The following is a 24,759-nucleotide window of genomic DNA, read 5'->3' as shown; positions in this document are numbered from 1 at the left end:
TATGCAAAAAATCAGCTTAATTGGATATCATTAAGTACCTGATCGGAATATTTTTATCTTAAAAAAATGGATCTGAAACACTGGATCAAATCCACTGTAACCCATGGACCGAGAGTTATATGGACTCCGATCAGGCACTTAATGATATCCAATTAAGCTGATTTTCTGGATAGTTATTCTACTCAACGAGCTCTACAAAGTGAACGTTTCAGATCATCAGAGCAAGACCGGAGTGGACCCGGAAACCCGGGGGCAGCAGCCCCCCGCCTCCGCGGAGCCCAGTACCCTCTTTTTTCAATGCCTCAAATGGCATTCCATTTGGTATAAGCTCCGCATTGGCGGATAGGTGGGGACCCAGCACCCATAAAATAAAAGAGTGAGATTATTATATTTCGAATGTTATTTTCATGCCCATTAAATATTAGTTCAAAGTTATTTTCATAAAAATAGTAATTAAATGTCAAAGAAATACTAACCACGAAGTTCTATGACTACGCAGGCAATTACGTAAAAGTTACCCAATGAGTGGTGACCATCGGTTTTCAACGTAAGCAAATATGAATCGTATAAGTCTTCATCGATCGATCTTTTTCGAAGATAACGTGATATAAAGGCTTACATAGTTACTCCCCTGATAGAGACCATTTAATATTTCATCATACCGTATTTGAGATCTTATGAACATTTCAGTTAGATATTGAACGAAAAATTATTTGGCTCCGTTCCGCTTTCTTTAAAAATGGATTTTTAAAAAATGAATGTAATTTCAAGCTCAAAAATCATGTGTTTTACGTAAATAATTTTTCTACCGATATGAATCTTATTTGATAAATATTATTGGGATCTTTTAAGCGGTGCAAAAAAAATTTTAAAAATTATTTTTTATTTTGATTATATTTGAGCTTGAAATTACCTAATTTTTTAAAAAAAAGATTTAAAAAAAAAACGGAATGGCACCTTATACAACCTCATTTCAAAATGAAAAATTAACAAATAGTACTCATGCTTTTCAGCACAATTTCACTAAAACATTATACTTCAATAACTCCCCAAAAGTAATACTTCCATAGACTCGGACAGAAATGTACAATTCAAAATTGTCCGATACATTTGAGCCCACGCATCGGATATTTTAGGTTTATCGAAAAGGCTTGAAGCATATATGTATTCGAAGCTTCGCATTTCACTTCGAGAGGCTTGGGGAAACTTCATTCAACAAAAAAACAAAATTAAAGAAATAAATTTGTTAAAACCAGGGAACGTTCCTTACAAGGGCCCAGCCCAAGGCATCTCCTTCAGATACATTGAACCTAGACACTCCCTTCCTAAGCCTATAAAACTCCTGCTAACAACCTGTCTATGTACGTTGAGTTAGGAGATTAGCCACAAATCCATCCACAACTTCTCTCTCTCTCTCTCTCTCTCTCTAGAGATTATTAATTTAGCCATTAACCCGCCAATAATAATGGCTCCAACAATAGCGGTGGCACCGACGAAACCCAAGCCCCACCGCCAGCCACCGCACCCGGCGGAGGAGGAGGAGGAGGAGGTGTTGAGAAAGAGGAACGAGGAGTTGGAGAGGGAGCTGAAGAGGAGCATGGAGAGGGAGGAGAAGATGAGGAAAGAGCTGGAGAGGACGTGGGAGCGGCTGCGGGTGGCGGAGGAGGCCGAGGAGCGGTTGTGCTCCCAATTGGGCGAGCTCGAGGCCGAGGCCGTCGACCAGGCCCGGTCCTACCGGGCCCGCGTTCTGTCCATGATGGACCAGCTCTCCGCCGCCCAGAAGCTCCTCCAGGCCGCTTCTCTTTCTCTCCCGACTAATTCCACGTGACCCACCCGTACGTCATTTATCTATACGTACGTGTATGTGTGTATGTATATGTTAATGGTAAGTAGGAGGATTGTGGGTTGTATGTAAGATAACCATTGATTTCTGTATTAGGTTCACGAAACATGGATCGATCTTTGGTTTGTTCTTCTTCTTCTTCTCCTGTGTATTGGTCTGTAATTGTTGTCGAGGTCGTGGGATCTGATGGATTGTTGTTGTTTGGGGGTGGTGATTTGAAGGGCAGTTTTGTCAATGGAATAACCTTGTGTAGCTTTTCTTCATTTTCTCCTGCTTTTTCTCCAAGCTACTTCTGTTGCTAAAGCTGTTCTGTGTGTTTTTTTTTTTAAATAACTCTTGACGGGATGCAAAATCTGTGTTTAGAAAATTAGTTTTTCATATTTTAAGCCAGATTCAGAAAATCACGTCACCGCCAGGATCATGTCCGGTTTGAATTTTGAGGGAAGCTTTTAAGAGTAATAAATGACGAGAAATAAAAAAAATAATTTATTAAAAATCATGTACCAAAATTTTGAGATCACAAACGAACAAGTCAACTGGCTAGGATTGTGACCGACGATATAAGGAACTTCTCCCCCTAGCGGAGGGCTCCATTTCAGGAACCAATGCTGTTAAAAACAGAAGTTGATATGACTCGAGCATTGACAAAAGGAGAAAAAGGCAAAATGGTAGCCAGGTTGGATGGTTTGACCATTATCGTTAGAGCAAATTGCGAATCTTGTTGGGCGAAAACCGTCCTGGCGCAATTATTTAGAAGTGGTCAGTGACGGACGCAGCACGCTAGTCAAATGGAAAAAGCAAAATGATGTGATGACAAGGGCTTTAGGGGACGATTGGAGGAGCATAAAAGTGGAATATTCCAAAGCACGCGATTGACAACTTCCAGCTTTCACGAGCCTTCGCATTTCATCGACTATGTGCCTTTTGACTTTCGTCCAATGGCATCTGTTCAAGCGGAAAGTCTAATGGTACGTGCTTGACCTTTCGGCTTGAGAGGTCGAGAGATCAATTTTTGTCAAAAATAAGTTGGACATCTATTCAACGGCATCTGCTCAAGCGAAAGGTCTAACGGTATCTATTCGATCTTTCGTTGTGAGAGGTTGAGAGATCAATTCTCGTCAAAAATAAGTCGGACATTTATCCAATGGCATCTGCTCACGCGGAAGGTCCAACGGTATCTGCTCGACCTTTCGGCGTGAGAGGTTGAGAGATCAATTCTCGTCCGAAATAAGTTGGACATCTATCCAATATTGAAAAAAAAAAAAAAAACTATATGTTCCTCAACCATTTTCGTCCAATTGTGGAGTATTTTACAAACAGTAAATCTAATTTACCACGTGAAAGTTACTACTTTAAAGTCTATTTCCACCGGAAAATCACTCACTGTCTCTCTCGTCGATCAAACCAACGTTGGGTGATATTGCATGATATGTTTATTCTATGCACGCGGTGCTCTCTGCCAAAAAGTGTAAAAAAAGCCATTAGATTGGCATCGATCGGTCTCTGTGGATAATATCAACAATTGTGGAACTACTATGACAGCTGAATATCGACACATCACATACGCGGCTCTGACTTCTACTATATCAAAGTGGCGCTGACTTCTACTAAATCAATTTAGCGTTGGACTTGATTCCTTCATTTGATTTGGTTGTGTATTTTGTTACCTTGTGTGCAATAAAATTTTCTCCAATTGTATTAGAGGCACACGGTAAATTGTAATCCTTATTGTTATTAATGAATTTCTAACATGTTTAAAAAAAAAAAAAAAAACCAACGTTGGGTCACTGGTCAGATACTTTTCACATTCCTACTTTTCACCAAATAGAGGAACCTATGAACTCCAAGAATCACATCAATTATCTTCGAACCCTACTATTGGTACTAATAGGCACATGAACTCACTTCAGATCCCAAACGGATGATTTAAACCATTCAATAATTTAAAAAAAAAAACCTAGGTGGGCCTGCAAAAAATCAACTCAATCTGACATGTATAAGCGCTCAATCCAATCTTCTAATTTTTTCATTTAGATTTCGGAATCCTTGAATCTCGTGAGGGACCCGGAGTGAGCTCTGCGTACCTGTCGGTATCCCATCGGTATCAATCTCATCTACTATTTTGCTCAACGTAGTAATTGAACTATTGGTAAAGCACCAAACCTTTTCCAATACGAAACGTTTCCATCTAATTCAACAAACAATTGCACGTCCCCGTCCAAAGTTTCTCAATTGCCATTACCTTTACGGAAGCTCCGAAAATGATTGCTAAGGTCTCTCTCTCTCTCTCTCTCTCTCTCTCTCTCTCTCTCTAATATCAGAACTCATGCTTACTGTGAAATGTCTCCTCGACTACTCAGAAGAGTACTACGGTGTGTGATTCCTGATGAGTTACTCGGAAGCATAATATGAAGCTACAACAAACTGTCTACCAAGTTTCCAAAAACAAGTACTTCTACATCACTGTAACTGAAACATGACAAAGTAGCCTGGACAATAATCCAATTATCTAGTTTTGGTACACGAAAGCATAAAAGCACTTCCCCGATAGAAGGCAACTTTTTGTTGTAACGAATTGGTTAGACGCAGAAAATTACCCACTGCCACGTCGTTTCCCTTTAAGATCATGCTCCCTGAACAGAAATCCAGTCACAAATGAGGTCCACGACAAGTATAGAACATAACATTGCTCACAAGGAAAAGGATCAGACCTCTGGATGTGATCGAGAATGAGGAGCCTTGGACCAGGAGGGATTTTCACATCTCTAAGAGCACTGAAAATGTTGCGATGGAAGAGGGGATCATTCAAAATACAAGTTCAAGTAGAATCATTCGAAAGAGAAAAGGATGAGAGGAAATCTGATTACTTGCCTATCATTGAGCAGAGGCAGAGTGTTATCCGTTAACAAGCCTCTCTTAAAATTCTTCTCGTAATTCTGGAGGCCAAGGTTTGTCAACATGCTTCTCGTTTTCTCATAGAACATATCATCAGCTGGTGGTTTGGAAAACTTCTGCCCTATCTGCATAACAACAAAAAAAATGCTCTAAGCAACGTAGGCATACAAGCCAAGCTCAACACAATAGAGAAACTTCTGCCAAAAAGAATTGAAATTAGAAAGATGCAGAATCTTCTCAGCATGACCCGCCTATTCATGCATCCGTAGAGAGTACAAAGTCACCTCTGTTTTGAACCTGCCCACAAGAGGCCTTACAGCCAATAGAATGTCAAGCGTCCATTAATGTCACAAGTATTCGCTTGCTTTACTAGATCAGATACTAGTTTCGTATTCCCTTTTAAGTGAAAGATTTCCCTTGCATCCATTCGTATCATCTTCCTTCATTGTTAACAGTGAAAACAATTTTCCATGCAGGCTTCCTAAGCCAGAAATTAAAGTTTAGATAGAGGCACGAAACCACGTTAAACCCAATTCATTTATTCAAGAATGATACTTTAAGCACAGGGCTGTACCTTAGTATGTAACCATGTTGTCATAACAGATTGATGATATAATGCTCTACTAGCCTACTTGTGATAACTCTAGAGGTGGGGATACAACAATAGATGTCTCTCTAGCAGATTTCTTAAACTAAAGAAAAAAACCTACTTTTCTTTGTTTGAGTTGCAAATATTCAGGTGAAAAATCTCAAGAGTGAATATAAAAGTTGGAAATGAAAAAGGAAGTTTCCAACCATTCGAACACAATGGCGAGATTCACGGGATCATAAATACTTCTTTTCAATTTACAACAGCGGACAGTGTATTCCGCTGCAAGCATTCGAACAAGTGGATTTATTGTTGCACAGACTAACACGTCACACTGAAAATGGAGACGTATATAACAGATTTACACTTCGTCGGACCTGTCGCCCAGCGTCGCAGTCCATAAACATTAGATCAGTTTTTCACCAGTTCAGTATATAGCTCATTTGGGCAGATATTCAGTAAAGATATATGGAAGAACCCAAGACCCTTTGAAGCCAACCAGCATTGCCACTGGATTCCATAGATAAACCATCATAAACATACCCACGCTTGAGTTATGAGGTTTTCTCGCATGTTCATAGGCTACATTGCCGTTATTATAGCATCGGGTGACAAAAATAACGGCCACAATTGAGAAGCTACCAAACAAAGGATGAATTTTCTCCTCTAAATGATCACCTGGAAAATTCCACCTTGAACAAGTGCAAAGAAGGCTCCAGATGTCACGGCATTAGCTGCCAGATTCGGGCCACCCATGCCACTAACCAATGAAAACATGGCTCCAGAACCAAAAGCTGCTACCATGCTGTCATGATAAACCAATAATCTTCACTAAGTAAAAACACATGAATAAGGGAAACTGAATCACCAATTTAACCAATATTTAACACGACGGGTCTGAAGCCATTCTTCAAATTGTATAAGGTGGGTTGTGTCCCTATTTTGAAGAGGGGAGCAAAACTAATATCGAACCAGAGATGCACAGATACAACAGCAACCAATAAACCACCATCAACGTATGCCAAAAAAAGTGGAAACAACCCAAAAATCAATCATGTGGCTAAGCATCGTTAATATTGTTAACTTTCAATCCATTTTCTTCAAATACAAAATCAAGGAACTTGGGGGAAAAAAAAGTTCACTGGAGTTTCCCACCTCATAATTTTTCTAGATGTCTAAACAAGAAAACTAAAAAAAAATGTCTGATCAATATTTTGTGACATAGTTAGAGGAGGGTGGATCTGGTAGCCCTCTAGGAAGAAGGTAAGCACTTGGATAGACCATCCAAGGTGGAGGAGATAAATGTAGAGGCAGCCCTAGACAAAATGATTCTTTTACATGTACAGAGGAGCACTGCAAGGCTGCTATAGGGTGGCCGAATCAAGGTGGCTGGCTCTGCCAAGCACAGTGTATCATACTTATGGACATGTGTCTCGAACCCATTGGTTCAACAGCACAGTAGTTTCTCACCCACCCATCGCACACATCCATGGGTCATTATCTCTCTATCTCTCTAAGACCGATCAAGATGGAGCTGATAAAGGACGAATCCAGTATCCATTTGCTTCATGTACAGGTCACTTTGTTCATTGTATTGGAGATATATCTCCTGCTGTGTTGGAAAAGAAAATCCAAGCATTAAGGACCAAACAATGATACCTCATTGTGAGAGGCGGAACGCCAATGTCTATCATTTCAATGCCCAGTATTTTGCAATAACGTGAGTAAACTATTTTAGCAGTAAATGTAAGTACTTATTACCTACAAGAAGTATATCGTCTTAGTCATTAGCCAGTCAATTGGGTTTCCAATGCACTCTCTTTCTAAATCAGAACCTTTCATATTTCAACAGTGGAAGCCATGTTCCCAACCAACATGCTCTAGCTAACCACTAATTATCTTCACTCCCACGATCTACATGAAACTTTCTACTCTTCTAGTAGACATCAAACAAAACAAAAACATGAACAATAAGCTTTAAGCAAAAGAAATTAAGTTGCCGTGTGTTGTGTGCAAGCCTTGAAAGAAAGATGTCGGGCGAGACTAGAGATAATATGCCAGATCAGAAGGTTGAAAAACCTGGATCATTAAAGCAAGTAAAGAGGGCTAAGGGAATGTTATAATAGGATTACCTGGATTGCACATCCTCCTTCCCTCTTATTCTTTTCAAGACACAAGAGATACCGGCGTTGACACCGGTCATGACAGCAAAATTGCGTGCTTGTGCCAATGGACCCCCTCCAAGGGCCTGTAAATCAATGGGTTTTAAAAATACAACATCTAAACTTCTCCATCCACGCCAGGTACAATTGTGTAAAGTCACATTTTGGTTGTATGAAATAGGGTATTAGAATAAGAACTGGAGGTCATGATTACAATTCCAAACTCTTGCTCATCATATCAACTTATTACAGATATTGACTAAGAATACTAAAATCACAAAATTACTAACACAAAAGAGAGAGGTGATGTTCATATTCATCTCTCACGCACCCTTTTTGTCTTTTATCATCTCAGAAGGGGAGTGCAAGAATATCGCTCCGAAGAATTATACATTTCCACATGCAAAATCAATTCCAATTCTTTACAAAGCCATAGCATAAGTGATTCTTGAACCAATCAAATGACATATAGATATACACTTGTGTCCCCAAATAAAACAAGACAAGCAACTACGAAAAAACTCTTTGTTCTACTAAGTGGGGTTCCTTACAAAGTTACGAGATAAACAAGACGTCTCCAAATTATGCTCCAAGGAAATCATGCAACAAAAGCGTATTCTACCTATCCAAATTGTTATGATAGAAACGAAAACAAAAACAGAAATAGATAATGATGGACCATCTCTATTTCGCTCACCAATCGGGCTCGTAAGGGCCCAATTGTTGAGCTGCGTATCCTGTATAAAAACCATTTTGCTAAGTTGGACAATTTTTTATTATTATTTTTGTTACAAAAAACTGCTCTTAGTTCCAATATCTATCCTTGGAATGCTTGATTATAGATAGGCATGGAATCTATCTCAATGTGATAATGATAATGCTATCATATTACATTTTCAATCTGATGATGAAATTCTATCGTATAACATGTATTTGCCCCTTTTCAGTTCGATTGACCTATCAAGTATCACTGCAACTGTCTACAACACTGAGTTGTGCAAGAGGCTTAGAGTTTTTTTGCTGCATGACCTCGGTTTAGTCCTTAGTCACATGTAAATGAACTTATAGTGACTGCTGATTTCCAAAAGAATCTTGAATCGTGGAATGTCAGGCATGAGAATTTCGTTATTGACACATATTTAATTTCCATGTAAAAGTTGAAGCTCTCTTTCTCATGCTATACCTCCTGTGTACCTCAGCCCAATGCATGGTGGTGTAGAGGCCAGAAATTTGTACCACGATTATATAAATAATGGTTTGGATACAAGATATGCCGTCTCTTGGAATACCAAATACTTATACCAAACCTAAACAATCCAGTCAAAAAATCCAATAACGACAGACCATCCCTGTTTCACTCACCAATTGGGCTCATAAGGGCTGCAAGTGGGTTATATACAGAATCCAAGTTCAATTTGAGACAGCCTACGCAACGTCTCAAGTGTTATAATACCCAAGTAACCCAAACCTTTTCTGTTCCCTATGGGAACCAATTATCATCTCTGGAGTAAAATCACACGAGGAAAACATGCAAATGCATACATCAGCAGTGTAGGCAATCAGAATTATTTCCACAAAATGGGTAATTCAAATTACACAGTTCACAATATATTTGTATACCAAACCAGTTCTATTCCGCACTGCAGCAAAATTCACGAAAAAAACATGGATACGAGTATATAAGTGCACAAGCAGTATGTCGGCAACAAAATTATTTCATTGTCCAGAAAAGGGTAATCGAAACTGCGAAGGGTGAAGGGCTCAGAAGGACGAACCTGGGCCTGCTTAAGAGAGGCCATGGCTTCCGGATTCAGGGCGGCATTTGGGGGAGGGGCAAAAGACGAGGAGACGTCGTTGGTGAGGGTACCCATGAATGCCCCAATGGCGGCGCCCTGGACGGCGCTGGTGGCGGTGACGACGGCGGCCTCGACGGGCAAGGACTGCTTGGACAACCAGACCCTGAACCCATCTTCCAGTTGCTTGTACTTGACTTGGAAGTGGGCTATTGGGTTGGGATTCTGGAGTTGAGACATCATCATGCCTTTTGGCGATATCTCTGCTACCATCGCCGTTCCTTGCTTTCCGTCCCCCATTTTTTTTTTTTGGTTGTCTGCTGCTGCTCTGGTTAATGCCTTATCGTTCTGTTCTTGTAAATTGGGATTTGGTAGAGCTTTAAACGCAAATTTGTTTGTTTGGGCTAATTTGTTCTGGTTTTTACCATTACGCCCCTCAAAGATCGTTGAGGTGTCGAGTTTGCGCATGCACAGTATTTGATTCCCGTGAGCATTAATTTCCTCCCAAAGTCTCCTATGACAGAGTATATTAGAATTTAAATAATAATTTAAAAAAAAAAACCTAGCAAACTTCTGCCATGGCGACAACCTCCGGTCGTGTAGATGTTTAGAAAAAAAAAAAAAAAAAACCTCATGTTATAAAGTTATTCGAAGTATTTTGATAGTAATACAATCTATTTAAAAAAATACTCTTTTTCGTACCAATTTGTTTGTCTAATTTTGAAATTTCAAACTTTCAATTAAACGAAATGATTACCACTAAAAAGTTTTGAGTTTCCAATGATGCCCCCACTTTTTTTGACATCAATTGAGAGTTCATATTCTTTTATGTATTCCTACAAGTTTTAAAAAGAGAGAGGTTATTAAGAAAACTTTTTTAAATTTAACTTAAAATTAGACAAACATTTAGGTACAAAGAAAATCGAAAAGTAGACAAATAAATTAAGGACGGAGGGAAGTATCAAATATGAATTGATACTATTGATTCATTTAAATAAAATCTTCTAAAGAACTTAAAAATTCTCACTTATTTACAATTATATAGCCAATATTAATGCTATCATAAATTATAGTAAAATTATTAAAATTAAAACAACAAACCCCTAAGTAAATTTTTTTCTCTAAAATAATACTACTATTATAAAGCAACAACAACTATATTAGATAGATTTCAATATAATCTGTTAACTACAAGAGAAACACTAAAATCACAAGTATCATAACGTGTCATGTACGAATCACGTCATAATTAATGGGTTGACATGAATAAATGGTAATTCATGTTATCTTTTTGAATTACTCGAGGTTAATCCGTAATTTTTCGTTTATTTTTCGTATTGTTGAGTCGCGTCATATTTTATTTGTACAAAAAAGAAAAGTAATTAAACATAAGCTAAAAGACCGTATTAACCTTTCTATCCATTTCCCTCTCCGCCTGACGTTGTCTTCTTCGTACAAAATTTGACTCAGAGCACTAGGGTTTTATCAGCTCTTCCGGAGTATCTCGTTTCGTCAGGAAAACCCCAAATGAGTGATTCTCGAGAGGAGTCTCCAGATTGGTTGCGTGCTTTCGAGGTATAAAGCTGTTTTCTTTTCCATTTTCCTCCGACTTTGCTTCATGCTTTATCTGTTCCACTCTTACACGGATTTTCCTTCCGCAAATCTACTAAAAACTTTCCAGTACCGATTGCAATGTTTAGATTCCTGTAATGCCATGGAATCACATACATTTTGATCTCCAAATCCAGTTATAGTCAGAAGAATTAAGAATGCTGTTTTTTTTTTTTTTTTGGGTTAAGTTAAAATTTTATATCAAAACTGAGGAGCTAAGCTCTGAACACAGCATACAACCAATGAAAGAAAAAGGGCTAGGAACAGGCTCCCACTCTAACAACTAAACAACTACTCACTAGGAAAGAGTAGAAACAAAACCTCTAAAGAAATCAAACAGAGGAGAAGATGGCAGGAGAAAGATTCCACATAGCACACAATCTTTGGTTCCTAGTTCTCCTTTTCATCTTCCTCCGAAGACTCAAGCAACCTCGAATATCAGACTTCACCACTGTTACAAGAGTGGCAGCATCCCTTTGAGCACCTTGGAACACTCTGCTATTCCGTTCCAACCATATGTGATAGAGAGATGCAGCCAACACCATCTTGTACAAAGACTGCTGCATACCATTGCCAGGCATGTGCTGACTAGCCCAAACCATCTCATGATCTAATCTAACAAGCCCCTATTGTACCCACAAATCCTCAAAAGCTGCCCCACAATGTAAGATGCAAAAGGGCACATGAAAAACAGATGACAGTGACTTTCAGGTTACGCATTACAAAGAACACACAGGTCATTAGTCACCACCCCCCAAATGTGCAACCTGTCTTTTGTGGCAAGCCTGCCCGGAATAGCCAACCACAGAATTATTGCCCATCTAGGGATATGAGCCTTAAACCAAACTACTTTCCACCAAGGGACAACAGGTTTAACCACTCTAATACCTTCCCAAGCAGATTTGATAGAAAAACCTTGAGCATTCAGCAACCAAATCACAGAATCAGATTGGTTACAAGTAGGTACTAAGGAACTAGTAGTGTTCTCTATGATTTCCTTGGTGATAGCATTCCTACTGCTGGGCCAACTCCAGGAGTCATTTCTGATAACAGAAGCTACTTTAGCTGACAAAGACCTCCCCATATTGAACACAACCCTCTCCCCATATTTGGAAAAAAGAGGCCCAAGAGGATGCCAATTGTCGAGCCAAAGGAAAGTATCAATCCCATTACCAACCACATATTCGATCCATGGTTGAACCAAGCTTTTAAGCTTAAAAATCTTCCTTATAGTCCATGAGGAAGGAGGAGGAGTACACATATGCCATAATAAATGCCCTTTAAGCACATAGGAATGAATCCACCTTATCCACAAAGAATCAGCTTTCTTTGATATGGCCCAAAGGTGCCTGGACATAGCTGTTGTTTTGCTAAACCCTAAACCTTAACCTATTTCCGTCCCACCTTTCTTGAGTTTCTGATTGTGTGAATTTACTTCATTAGAGTAGGCACCACCTGATATTGTCACATAATTGGATAAAAAATTGAGCTGCAAAACCACTTAGAGCAGAAGTTGTGAATTATATTTAATTTGTTGTTCATTACATATTCTTCTATTCTTTGAGGCCATGTCGGGTATAGTATGTTTCCAAATCCTGTTAGTAAGTTACAGAGATCTTCTGTTGGTGCATTTGTCTAATTTTTCACCAGGACCGATTATTGAACTAAATTATTGTTGTTTCATGGGTGGCTAATTGTGTGAATTTAACTTTTGTTGAGAAGGCACCAACACGATCAGTTCTGACTTTATCTTCTGGTTCTGAGGCTTCCCCACATGGCAGTCCTTTGGCCGATGATAGGACGAATGACAAGGAACCATCTCCTGGTGAAACATCTCAGTTCCCAGAGAAAGACGAAGATGACGACAAACCTATTAGCATTCTTACCAAGGAGTCTTCATCGAAAAAGCCTTTGAAAACTAAGTCTCCGACCAAACAGCCAAAAGGAGAACAAACTCCTGCGAAAAAGAGGAAGACGGAGAATGGTAAGAGAAGTGGTGGGTGCTATATTATGCTGCTAGCGTTTTAATATTTATAATAATTTATCTCCTCGTCATCTTTAATTTTATGCCTTCAACTTCTATAGTAATTTGTTTCTTGATGTTGGGCAATGATTAAGGGAGTGCGGGTGGTGGGAAATCCGCGAAGCTACAGAAGCCTGAGACGAATGCTGAACCAAATGTAAGAAGTTATGCCCCAAGATTGCGATCTCATTCTTATTTTCAGTGAGTAACTCCAGTCGTATAGGAGTTCTGGGCCTCCACCCTAAACCCTACATGTTTACTATTAGACGGATTTTTTTGCTGCTTCTTGGGTCATTTAGATGTCATCTATATTGATCCCAAGTTATTTCGCTTTACCTTGGTAGCTTGAGCAAGTTGTGTTCTTGTCTTTCAAGGGTATAAAACATCTAAGTCCTGCTTGATTTAGGTAAATCATTTCATTTTACTCTGTACCTGGGTCTAGATTAGAATAATTACAGATTGCATATCAATGAATGTGGGGACATTACACATTGGGTTCAGGGTAATACAAGAAACCTTTCATACTAATAATCTCTTACGGAGCTTCAGAAACTGGTTAGATGCATTCATTTTTATTTTTTTAAGAATATTCAACAAGTGTTAGTGGAAGCAAGTATGGTTGTTAAGAGATGGAGCAAAAGTGACTATTTCTACAAAGTAAGCAAGTAATCGATAAGTTTGGAAGTGAATTCACCTGCAGTTTCATAGGAGAGCATGCTAGTTGCGTATTCAAAATTTGTGTAAAGGTGAGATCCTAGCAAGAGAAAACCTGGTTCGAGGTTGTAAAAAAGAAAGTTCTCAACTCCAAGCGGAAGGAAACAGTTTGGGTTTCATATGAGGACTGCTCCAAAGTTCTTATATTTCAATTGGTACAAAGTTAGAACATTTATTACAGAATGCATTACAGGGTCAAAAACAGAAATGCCATAGTGGTCAGTCAGCTGTAATCCTGATATGCGTAGGAGTCTTTGGCCATATATGTAGATCCTGACCTTGAGGATGTGATTATTTGAGCAGGCACCAATTAGTTCAGTTTGGACTCTGTCATCAGATTCGGAGTCTCCTTCTAATAGCCCAATTAGGGAGGCTCTGAAAGGGAAATCTCCCAAGAAAGGGATTAAAGTTGAGGATCAGGTAGCGACAAAGAAGAAAAGCCCAAACACCAATGTTATTAAAAAAGGTATGGGAGGCTGAAATGACAACTTGATGTTTTCCTGTAAAGACTCCGAGATTAATAAAATGACCGTCCTATGAATTTGAACATCGCTCTCACTCTCCTCTTAATGTGAGTTTGGTCATGTTTATTTTGTTATTTTCTACATTGGGTTATAAGTTTTAGTGTATCAGTTGATGATTCAGGAAATGATGGAGATGCAGATGCTGCAGAAGAAGAGATTGCTGAGAAGAATATTGAACCACGTGTAAGAATTTTTACTGGCCAGTCAAGCATTTGTTTCTGTCTGTTATTCCACAAATTACCTTTTTTATATATGATTACAGTTCTCCTCCTCAAGGTTGCCTTTGGTTCTCTCAGAGAAAGTCAGTCGTACGAAGGTATGCCCGCCTTTATGTTTGTTTTTCATCATTATTTCTTTGTTTGCTTTTTGCCCCCTTTTAGAAGTTGATCAAGCATCTGAGTAGTCTTAGAATTTGTAATAGCCATTTGGTGCAGGTGTTTTAGTTGTTGGATATATTTCAGTTCACAAAGTGAGAGGTGATAAGTTTCTTCAGAGAAGGAAGGGATTTGGGACCCTGGGTCTCCCTTACTGATTTAGTTGATACTCCGTATGATTTTGATAGCGTCATCAGTCAATGTGTAATGAATTCATATCTCTGGTGCCAGAGCTGCAATATATGCCGCACTGCCTGTATAGTGGGTTCTCTAGGGTGTCTTGAGTCACCTTTAATGTCCTTGTCTGAGTACTGTTGTCTGATTGGGACTCTCCAGTTTGAAAGCATTGTTTTTTTTATGCAGGCACTTGTTGAGTGTGATGGTGAATCCATAGATTTGAGTGGTGATGTGGGTGCTGTTGGGAGAGTAGTTATTTCAGATAACCCATCTGGAAATCATGATATGTTCTTTGATTTGAAAGGCAAGTAAACTCGTTCTACCTTGAGCTTTGGTGGATTCTTCTGTTCTACTGTTTTGTCACAAAAATACCATCAGTATATCCCTCATTTTAAAAAATTAGGGCAGATTGGGGGTTCTTACTAAAATTTATGATTTACAGAGTGGTATTTGGAAGACAAGAAAGATAATGACTTTCATATTCTGGGTTAACAAGTGATTTGACGACCTGAAGATGGGTTTGACTTTGAACACGTGCGTGGGGTTATTAGAATGGGAAAGCACATGAGACTTACAAAAAATGGATAGAACAGGCTGCAAAAAATAGAGACTTACTGTTTAAATGTTGTTTATGTTACAGGAACCATATACAAGACAGCCATAGTTCCTTCGAGGACCTTTTGTGTTGTATGTTGTCACTCTCTTTTCTTTATTGGTTACAGTCTTCAATGCTTTGATTACTGTGATGCAAAACATATTTTTTCTTGCTCAGGTTAGCTTTGGTCAGTCGGAAGCAAAGGTGTGTTCTTCAGTTCTTTACTTGTTTGTATCTTCTTGAGTTATAAGCTGTGATCTTCTTCTTCCCCTTCAACTGAAAAACGTAGTACTCCCTCCATCCCAAAATGTTTGTCTGGTCCGCAAAATGAGGACCAAAAAATAATGCATTTCTTTTAAGAAAAATTCCAAACTTTTTTCATAAATTAAAAGAACTTGTTGAGATCTAGTAAATTGTTAGAAAAAAAATTTAAATTTTTCTTGCCAAACTTGAATTATTTTTACGTCCTCGTTTTGTGGACCGGACAAATATTTTGGGACGGAGGTATTATGTTTTATCAAATTTCCATTCTTTAGATCCTTTTGTTTGTCAAACATGTAATTGTTTCACCATTTCATTGTTTTTGCTCGTATGCCATGTCCTTAAAAATTGTTATATTTTTGTAATTATTTCGATCAGGTGGAGGCTATCATGAATGACTTTATTCAGCTGACTCCCCAATCGAATGTTTACGAGGCCGAAACCATGGTAGAAGGTTAGAAGGTTCTATATGAGGTTTCCTTTCAGGATGTATATTGTAGTCCTATATGTCCACTACTTACTTTTTCTCATCCATATACGCAATCATGCATTAGGAACGCTGGAGGGATACTCATTTGATTCTGATGATGATGCTGACAAGGTGCCTAAAACCGTCACTAATCAAACTGATCAAAATGAGGATGGCGGGGAGCAATCTAACATAAAACCTAAATCGAAAAAAGCAGAAAAAGCATCAGTATGCTTCCTAACCCTTCTGTTCATCGGAGCGTTTCTCATAGAATGATGACTTAATCAACTTTTTAACATGTCCTGATGTAGAAATGCTAATTAATGAGATTGTGGATGTAGGGGGTAGTACGGAAACAAGGTAAAGCTGCAGTAGGAAAGCCCCCCAAGAAACCGAAAAAGAAAACTCAAGCTCCGAAGAAAAGCAAGACTAAAAAATGAGCAGCACAAATGAGAGGTGTTGTATGTGTCAAATTGTGCTCACGAGGGATGACATCAGTTGATTCCGTTTTCAGCGAAGAACCACAGATATTGCTTAAAGTTTTCGAATTTGTTTCCTAGAGTTGTATGTAAGCTGGTATTGAGGCCTTAACTGTTTATATCGAGGATTGAAATTATACGAGGTTAGCATAGTGTTGACTCTTGAGCCTAGCTTGTAAAACGGCTTCCAGCTTTTGCGATTAGATTCTTGCGGCATTGTGAATACCAAGTGAAAAGCTCTTATACGTATTGAGAACGCGCCTCGTCAACACGCAAACAGTTCTTAGATTGTTTTGTTTTCCCTTTTGTTTTGTGATTTTTGTTCCCGCAGAACCTTGGGTAGCAGCATCTGTACTGGTCATCACAAGCACACTGCATGTGGAGCATGGCTGGAAACAGCAGGCTCACCATTGCTGCACATGAATAGAACTCATTTCCTATGAAGCAACTGACAACTATATTAAGCAACTGCGTAGCACCAAAAAAAATAGAGGAGAAATAAGTTCATCTTGAAACGTTTCTGCTGTTAGAGATAATCTACCCAAACTCAAACTCGTGAACTGTTCTGACTTAGTTTTACAATGTGAAGGAGCCCTCCTTTTATAGGCGTAAAGAGGAGCTTGCTTGTATCACATACATCACAGCACGCACTAAAGTGCTGTGGTGTGTAGTGCGTGCTATGATGTATGTGATGTAAGCAATGATGTAAGCAAGAAAAGTAAAGTGTTGTGTATGTGGTGTGTAGTGCGTGCTATGATGTATGTGATGTAAGCAATGATGTAAGCAAGTTCCTCCTTACGCTTATAAAAGGAGGGCTTCTCCCCATTGTAAAACCAAGTCAGTGTATTCTCAATAATATATCTCTTTGTTGTGTTCTCTCTATTGCTCTCTTGATCCTGACCTACTTTGTGTTTGTACCCATTTCGTGTCTGTCTAATTTGGTTCAATTACTATAGTACATAGGTTAAGTTCCGCAAAGGGGGTTTTTTTTGTTTTTTTTTTTGTTTTGTACTTATTCAGTTTTTTTTTTTTCCGCATTTGTTAATTTTGCGTCTAATTTTTGTAGATTATTGATTCGTCTCGTCTAGATGAATCAAAAAAGTAAAAAGTTATGAATTTTACCCAAATTTTTTTTGAAATATTATATAAAGCCCAACTTGGATTGAAGCATACAAAACTGGAAGGGATCAACACGGGAAAAAAGAAGCAAAGGATTAAAATTCAAACCAAATCGAGTTTTGTGTCCCAATCAATTGAGATCGATTGCATGAATTTTATTTTTTCGTTGAGCTATGTCTAAGGTTACCTCATCACAATGGGAATAATTTATCAGAAGGTTTAATTTTTTTTATATACACGCATCGAACAACACATCTCCTTGGTAAAATTCTCGGTCACGATAAATTCAAATTCAACGCTCGTAGGAATCACCTTAAATCTTGCAAGTAAATCTCTCTAGTTGGTCTAAAGTCATCCAAGCTGAAGAAAACACATACTCCACTTTCTATGATGGATAATCCTTGAACCAATGTGAGCATGTGAAACGGATATAAGAATTACTCCGAAACGTACGTAAGTTGGCTCGGGACAATTTACCCAAAAAAAAAAAAAGCTGGCTCGGAGCACCCACGAAAGAAAAAAGGTCCGAAACAGAGGAGTCAGCTGAACTGAAAACAATGTCTGCAAAAGGCACTCCGACTCATCGCCGATGACTTGGGAAAAGCCCTTGGGGTTGAGACGGCGGCGCGTGTATTACGTGGGGAGACGAAGTGTGGGCGGCGTCGAGGTCAGCAGGTGGGAGGATGGGGAAGATGAAAGTGCTTTAGTCGAAGTCTATGGAAGCCGGAAAGTGCTTCCGTAACAATATTGGGTTTGGTCCTCTGTGACCAAATCTATTTTCGCAAAAATAATTTCATACAAATCATCTTCAATTATGAACTAATCAGCGTTCGATTAATATGATATTCAACATGGTCTATCTTCTTGACACGATCTACAACTTGAACTGTTTCGATCATAAAAATAAACCGAAATGAGTTCACAATATACAAATTACAGGTTGCACTCCGGAGACTCCATATCAATATTGCAATTGGGTTTGATCCAATGAAACCAAATCTATTTTATTAAAAATAAATTCACACAAATCATGTCCAATCATAAACTAATCAACATTAGATTAACATAATATTTAACATGGCATGTATTATTAACAAGATCTACAACTTGAACAGTTTGGATTATATAAATAAACCAGAATGAGTTCACAATTTACCAATTACGAAGCTTCAATATACCTCGCATGTTCAACGTTTGAAGTCTGATGAACCCGGGCGACGTCGTTTTTAAACCTCGGGTCTGGCAAACGCGAGGCCGTGTTGAATTCCTTGTCCAAAAAAGCAGGCCTGAATAGACCCAGACTCTCTCCACTTTTTCCCTATACTCAAATCTCACAGTTCGATCTTCAGATTGATTGCGGCGACGACTTACGTACTTACTGTAACTCTCTCTCTCTCTCCGACGAGTTCTAGGGTTTGAGTGATTGAGAGGAGAATTGAAAAAGCTTTTTATCTCGAGGCATCATTGTTGTTGTTGTTGTTGTTGTTCAGCTACAATCAGGTAATCTTTGATTGAATATACGTATTATATCTCATTGGTCAATTTTGTTGCGGTAATTTCACGATCTATCGATATCCTGACTGATGAGAACAAAACTTTCTTTCTTTTATTCGTCTTCTACTTTCTGAAGTTCAACTACAAAGCCCTTTCGTTGTTATAGAAGCACCAGAAAACAACCCTAAGGAGTTGGCTAAGTGGTCGTGGCCCGAGACTTAGGATTTTGCTCCTCCTAAGGTCAATTCTCTCCATGGTAACCGCTCTTTGTGCCACCTCAACCCCATGTATAAAGCGTGTGTGAAACGGCTGCAAGAGTAGTTGTGGGGATTAGTCTGAGGTGCGTGCAAGCTGAGCCGGAACACCCTGCATTACCCAAAAAAAAAAGAGCACCACAAAACGCTCTACTGAACCTCCCCATTTTAGTTTTTGGTTAGGCTGGGAACTCCCAAGTTGGATTAGCTATGATATTTTTTGGAGTGTCAACCCAGTTCAGACTTCCAAGATTTTAGCTTCCAATTATAACTAGTTTGTGATTCTGTTGAGTTGTGGTTCTTGTGTGATAGGGCTTTCTTATTTTTCTTCTTATCATATTCATCAAACTCTTCTTAGTGGCATGATCTCGTGTGATTTATCCTTGAAATACAAGTGAATAGATTCTTGCTTTCTTCTTTGTGAATTTGGTTTTTAATGGTGGAAGGTTTTCATAGTACAAGTTATTGGTGTCCCTTGCGGCCTTCATTATCTTGCTTGAGTCACCATCTAAATTTTTTTAAATTCTAACTAATCAGATTTAGTTTACGGTGTTTAAATCGGTCTTCTTGTGAAGGCATCTATTTAGAGTGATCCGCTGCTAATTGTATTTCACAGCCTTATTCAGTTCATTTCTGGCTCTCTTTTTCCCCAATGAGTCGGTTCGTTTCTCGGGTGCGTTTCTGCAAGGGTATTTTTTATCGTTTATCTTCATAATCGTTAGGTATGTAAGTGGAGGTAAGCCTTAATTCATGCTTCGTAGTCTAATGACTCTAATCTAATGTACAGGCTGTGACTCAGAAGTTAAACAATAATGGTGGGATTCAAAAATAGGTTTATGGTGATGGAGGTTTTTCTGGATCCTAATAGAGATGTTTCAGCTGTCGATCCCATCATTATTACCCAATTTAATGTGTCAAAAGCAATCAAAGACAGCCTTCTTGAAAATTTTGGAGAGTGTGGTCTAGCTTCATCACTTCAATCGTTTCAAGGTGTGTACAACATCTTGTAGTTATTAATGTTGCCAATGTGTATGGGTGGTTCCCTTTCTTAATGCTTGATAACGTGATTTTGGACAGTCAAGTACGTGAATCCAATTACAAAGCTATGCATCATCAGAGCATCAAGGGAGGAGTACCAAAAAGTTTGGTCCGCAACAACCATGGTCAGGAGTATAGGAAATTGCCCAGTGGTTTTCAACCTATTGGATCTTAGTGGTAAGTGAAGCTGTTGTAGAATTAGAAATTTGAATGACTCACCAATATGTTTCAATAGACTTGTCAAAGACAACATTGATGCCTAAATTGACTGATGAAATTTGGTAAAACTACTATATCGGTGATTGACAGAAGACTTACTACGAAATATGGATCATAGCTTTCGAATTCTTCATGTGAAAAAAACATGTGAAGTAGAAATATTCACTTGTTGTATAGATGGAGTACTTTTCATTGTGGAAAGTGGACCTCATCATTTTGGTCAGGAGTGGAATTATTGCATCCCTACACCATTTGTATTGGATTCTTACCGTAACTGGTGCTGCTTAGGACAAAGGGAAGTGTTGTTGCTTCCTAACTGGTGTTAAACCTGTTTCATATGTTAAATTTTCTTGGACTCCAAACTGAAACTAGTTATTAGAATTATGACTATGTTGAAAATTACGAAACCATTCTGAGAAGCATGATAAGTTTTTGGGAAAGTGAGAAGAAAAGATATGCATAAGGATTCTGATGAAGTACATATCTTCTCCATGAATTTGTGGCATGTGGTTTTTCTAACTTCTGATCTAAAAATATTTAGGAAGTATGAAGGCCTGTAAAGATGCAGCTTTGAAGTGTGATGAGTTGAAATTTGAGCACTACAAGCTTCTTGTGGGAGCTAGCATTACAGCTGAAGTCAACCAGCAGATGCAGAATTCGCTTGAGAAGATTAAAACTTTGGAACACTGATTGTGTGCATTGGTGGTGGCTTACTCTTCAGTTTGTGCTAGACTGAGAATTTCAGGTTAAGATTGTTATCAATGTTTGCCTTATATACATGACTCACATTCTTTTTTGTAAATTTCATCTCTTCCGAAACTATTTCTTTTGGGTTCTGTAGATGTGGTATCGCACTTGACATCGTGTCAGGTCACTAGAGAGAAAAAAAGAAAAGAAAAAAGAATCAATCTTACTATAGTTTTGATTCTTGGGAATCATAGTGATTGAGTTGGAAATTCCAGATCCGTCTGAATGTCTGTGAATTAACTCATGTTTTTGCTACGATCACGCATATTTTCACAAACTCTCTCACATTGAGTGTATATAGGCCTTGACACATGAGTAGAGGGAGTGGCGTTCACACACCCGTGTGAGAGTTTGTTTGTTCAAATGTGTGTATTTTCTCTTAGTCACATGGACTTGAGACCTAATGTACATCACTTGGGTTTGGCCTTCAAAGGTCTAAGCAGGGGTAGACCATAGCCGTAACCCCCTCAAGGAAGAGGGGCTCTCAACCGTCATAGTATGTACAACCAATAAGCTTGTACCACTGGTGATGTTTCCATTGGGCCTCTATCCTTGCTATCCGGACTCTCGTAAAAAGTGAAGAAGAAAGTTCAAAGTACATGAGGTAACAATTTCTAAAGTAATTAATCAACCCATTACCAAGTTAGGAGGATCCCACTATAGAAAGGTGGCTCACCATGTGAATGCAAACGACTTACGACCTACTACAAGTCTTGTTTTATAATGTCATAAAGTGCACAAAAATCGAGCCTCATAGGTTCAGCGTTAGTGTACATGTCAAATAATGCTCGAGTAATCCCTCCATAATGCTTTCATGTGCTTGTTGTATCAAAGTTCCCTTCCCCTTGCCCCAACATTGTGGACCATACCAAGGCTCTTTTTGTCTCTTTTTGACTGGTTATTGTATATACTCCGTGCTACTGCGAGAAATTTTTTGGGTGCCGGGTGGGTACCACGTGGCCGTGCCCACGTGGTGCCCGAGCAGCGCATTAAGGTCGTTCAAAATTGTGTTGGACGGCCCAGATTGAAACCCTCTCTCTCCTCTTTCTCTCTCTCAAATCCGAGCTGAGCCATCCAAAACCGGAATGGACGGCTGTGATGCACTACTCGGGCACCACGTGGTGCCCACTCGGCATTGAAAAATTTCTCGTGCTACTGCATATTGGAAGCTAACTATGTTTGCGACCATACACTGTTAATATAATTAAGATGTGGGAGGAGATTGGTTAAGGTGCGGGTAAGCTGACTCGGACACTCTTGACCATCGAACCCAAAAAAAATCTGAGAATATAGAATTCTAAGCACCTCTTTCACTAAAAAGAAAAAAAGAATTCTAAAGCACAACCCAATGCACTTCTTAAACCAAAAAAAAAAATTGTGATTTTTTTTTTTTTGTAATCCAGAACTGATCTCACCAGTCGCAATTTTAGGTTGCATGACTGCAGTATGCACCGTAAATCAAACTCTTTTCCCACACCTATTTCACACGAGAATTTAAAGAAATACTCCCTCTTTTTGCTTTAACTTATTATACTCCATGTATTTTCTACTATTTCCTTCGTTTCAATTTGTTGCGCCTGGTTTGACTTTCACGTAATCTAAGGAAAGATTAAAATTACATGGATTTTGTGTCAAATTTACCATTTCATTCTACTTTCCTTTCAAATCAAGTTCAAAATTTTGAATTTGAGGGAGAAAAATGAGGGGTAAAATAGTAATATAGACATTCAAAATTGAAGAATTTTAAAACAAACACATTATTTTAGAACATCCCAAAAAAAAATAAGGATACAATAAAGTGAGACGGTAGGAGTACTTTGTTGGAGCGGGAAAACTACGAACCCCTTTTAGGAGGCGCCCACCACCCACTGCCGCTCAAAATTGACAAGCTGGTTTAGGAGACATTATTTAATCATGATGATGGTTAGGAAAGACTTAAAATGTCGTAGACAAAATGTGGCCACTGACTCACTATCCACTGTTGCTTTTGGTAAACAAATTGAATTTTGACCGACTTAGATCCCCTGTCCGACCCGTCTGTCCATCCCTCTCGGCCGTTGATTTCGCAAATCAATGGCTGAGATGGGCCGAGCATGTTTTGCTCCAAAACGATGTCGTTTTGAGAAAAAAATGTTCGACCCATCTTAACCGTTGATTTACGAGATCAACAACCTAAAGGGGTGGGACAAGCGGATCGGACAGGGTATCCAGACTCAATTTAAGACTCCTCCACTCCAGGCCTCTCTATCTGCGTTATTAATTACTCAACCACAAAGACATCCCCAAGATTTACGTTTTTTATCACAGAAAAAGTTCCTTTAATAAAGAAAAAGAGACAAATAGGACTGGCCCTCTCTATATATAGGTATAACACAAGCCGTTCATTGCTAGAAGACTATTAATTTTACAGTATAAAAGAAAACACAAGAATCGTGTATCTCTTGGGGGAAAGTCTACAATACACACCCCTTAAAAAGGTGTACCATATGCACCTATTTTGTGGTTCATTCATAACGTTTTAGAGTGTTTCGTAACTTTTGTTCTAGAATTCATAACTTTTCAGCAGTACGATTCGTAACATTTTCATTATGATTCATAACATTTTGGTATATCTCATAACCTTTATACGATTCGTAACTTTTTAGTAATACGATTCGTAACATTTTCTCTATAATTCATAACATTTTGGAGGGTGCATATGATACACACCCAAATAAATGGTGTGTATTGTAGTCTTTCCCATCTCTTGGTAGTACTTTTGTCTTGTGAGAAATACTGAGGATTCTGCTGTGTTCAGTTTTCCTTCTCAAATTTTTTTTTTCAACACCACTCATTATCCCTACTTCTAATCATTACCTCTATTTCTTCATTCATTTATTATTCATATTTTCAATTATTACTTTCATTTATCTCTCCATCTCTCTCCAATCATTATTCATATTTCCAATTACTATCCCGATTTCTCTTTCCACTTATTACCTAAAAAAATTTCTCAAAAAAACTCCCGAAAGGGATCCGAACTCTTGTCTTTTGAAAGCCAACAATGTCTTGATCGTGTGAAACAACTCCAATTATGGATGCCTACTTCTAGTCTTCTACAGGGGCCTAAAATGATATTTAAGCTTGCGAACGATGGACCTTATTTTGCGTAAATTCCTGAATTTGCCGCTGATCATAGATAGAGTTTGTTAGCTAATGACTTAAAGGACCAATAGATGTCGATGCTGCTCTATCAATTTAACCAAACCTTCATGGCGTTGGTAGTATATGACCACATGATGCATAGAATGGATCCTAAGTCACATAATATTTAAGCACAAGAGTGTCTTCCAAAAACATCTCAAACACTCTCAATCCCCAATAAAGAAACAAAGGTCCC

The 24,759-nt window shown here is 38.6% G+C and overlaps 4 protein-coding genes across 5 annotated transcripts; 3 read left to right on the top strand and 1 right to left on the bottom strand.

The window, feature by feature from the left end:
• The first annotated feature begins 1,332 nt into the window (after positions 1–1,332).
• On the top strand, positions 1,333–2,106 carry LOC131319914 (protein RESPONSE TO LOW SULFUR 3-like). Its single transcript, XM_058350355.1, has one exon. The coding sequence runs from the start codon at positions 1,466–1,468 to the stop codon at positions 1,826–1,828; it is 363 nt and encodes a 120-aa protein (XP_058206338.1). The 5' UTR covers positions 1,333–1,465; the 3' UTR covers positions 1,829–2,106.
• A 2,146-nt stretch (positions 2,107–4,252) lies between these two features.
• Positions 4,253–9,670, bottom strand: LOC131319913 (chloroplastic import inner membrane translocase subunit HP30-2). Its single transcript, XM_058350354.1, has 6 exons — positions 9,265–9,670; positions 7,460–7,575; positions 6,006–6,132; positions 4,715–4,863; positions 4,555–4,617; positions 4,253–4,476 (listed from the first exon to the last, which is right to left on the bottom strand). Exons 1-6 carry the CDS (start codon positions 9,580–9,582, stop codon positions 4,437–4,439), a joined length of 813 nt encoding a protein of 270 aa, XP_058206337.1. The 5' UTR covers positions 9,583–9,670; the 3' UTR covers positions 4,253–4,436.
• A 1,028-nt stretch (positions 9,671–10,698) lies between these two features.
• LOC131319912 (DNA-binding protein BIN4) lies at positions 10,699–16,758 on the top strand. Of its 2 annotated transcripts, none has more exons than XM_058350352.1 (12): positions 10,699–10,857; positions 12,616–12,877; positions 13,012–13,073; positions 13,934–14,096; positions 14,264–14,337; positions 14,417–14,470; positions 14,892–15,009; positions 15,346–15,392; positions 15,478–15,504; positions 15,940–16,015; positions 16,116–16,258; positions 16,372–16,758. In XM_058350352.1, exons 1-12 carry the CDS (start codon positions 10,810–10,812, stop codon positions 16,468–16,470), a joined length of 1,173 nt encoding a protein of 390 aa, XP_058206335.1. In that variant the 5' UTR covers positions 10,699–10,809; the 3' UTR covers positions 16,471–16,758. The 2 variants fall into 2 exon arrangements, with proteins under 2 accessions (XP_058206335.1, XP_058206336.1); XM_058350353.1 differs by having other exon boundaries at positions 10,702–10,857; positions 14,276–14,337.
• A 2,176-nt stretch (positions 16,759–18,934) lies between these two features.
• On the top strand, positions 18,935–21,455 carry LOC131319910 (probable ribonuclease P/MRP protein subunit POP5). Its single transcript, XM_058350351.1, has 4 exons — positions 18,935–19,128; positions 20,164–20,366; positions 20,454–20,591; positions 21,175–21,455. The coding sequence occupies exons 2-4, from the start codon at positions 20,189–20,191 to the stop codon at positions 21,321–21,323; spliced, it is 465 nt and encodes a 154-aa protein (XP_058206334.1). The 5' UTR covers positions 18,935–19,128; positions 20,164–20,188; the 3' UTR covers positions 21,324–21,455.
• The last annotated feature ends 3,304 nt before the right edge of the window (positions 21,456–24,759 follow it).

This window comes from Rhododendron vialii, chromosome 3a, assembly GCF_030253575.1.
Source record: "Rhododendron vialii isolate Sample 1 chromosome 3a, ASM3025357v1".
In the NCBI taxonomy this organism is placed as follows: domain Eukaryota; kingdom Viridiplantae; phylum Streptophyta; class Magnoliopsida; order Ericales; family Ericaceae; genus Rhododendron; species Rhododendron vialii.
Note: the sequence above shows the minus strand (reverse complement) of the source record. Positions and strands in the feature narration are given on the sequence as shown.

Coding starts and splice junctions, on each gene's coding strand:
- LOC131319914 (XM_058350355.1), top strand. CDS start 1,466: ATGGCTCCAACAATAGCGGTGGCACCGACGAAACCCAAGCCCCACCGC.
- LOC131319913 (XM_058350354.1), bottom strand. CDS start 9,582: ATGGGGGACGGAAAGCAAGGAACGGCGATGGTAGCAGAGATATCGCCA. Junction 6,133..7,459: donor AAGGAGGATGTGCAATCCAG/GTAATCCTATTA, acceptor TTATCATGACAG/CATGGTAGCAGCTTTTGGTT. Junction 4,477..4,554: donor ATTCTCGATCACATCCAGAG/GTCTGATCCTTT, acceptor ATTTCTGTTCAG/GGAGCATGATCTTAAAGGGA.
- LOC131319912 (XM_058350352.1), top strand. CDS start 10,810: ATGAGTGATTCTCGAGAGGAGTCTCCAGATTGGTTGCGTGCTTTCGAG. Junction 12,878..13,011: donor AAAGAGGAAGACGGAGAATG/GTAAGAGAAGTG, acceptor GCAATGATTAAG/GGAGTGCGGGTGGTGGGAAA. Junction 13,074..13,933: donor AGACGAATGCTGAACCAAAT/GTAAGAAGTTAT, acceptor TTATTTGAGCAG/GCACCAATTAGTTCAGTTTG.
- LOC131319910 (XM_058350351.1), top strand. CDS start 20,189: ATGGTGGGATTCAAAAATAGGTTTATGGTGATGGAGGTTTTTCTGGAT. Junction 20,367..20,453: donor ATCACTTCAATCGTTTCAAG/GTGTGTACAACA, acceptor GATTTTGGACAG/TCAAGTACGTGAATCCAATT. Junction 20,592..21,174: donor CAACCTATTGGATCTTAGTG/GTAAGTGAAGCT, acceptor AAAAATATTTAG/GAAGTATGAAGGCCTGTAAA.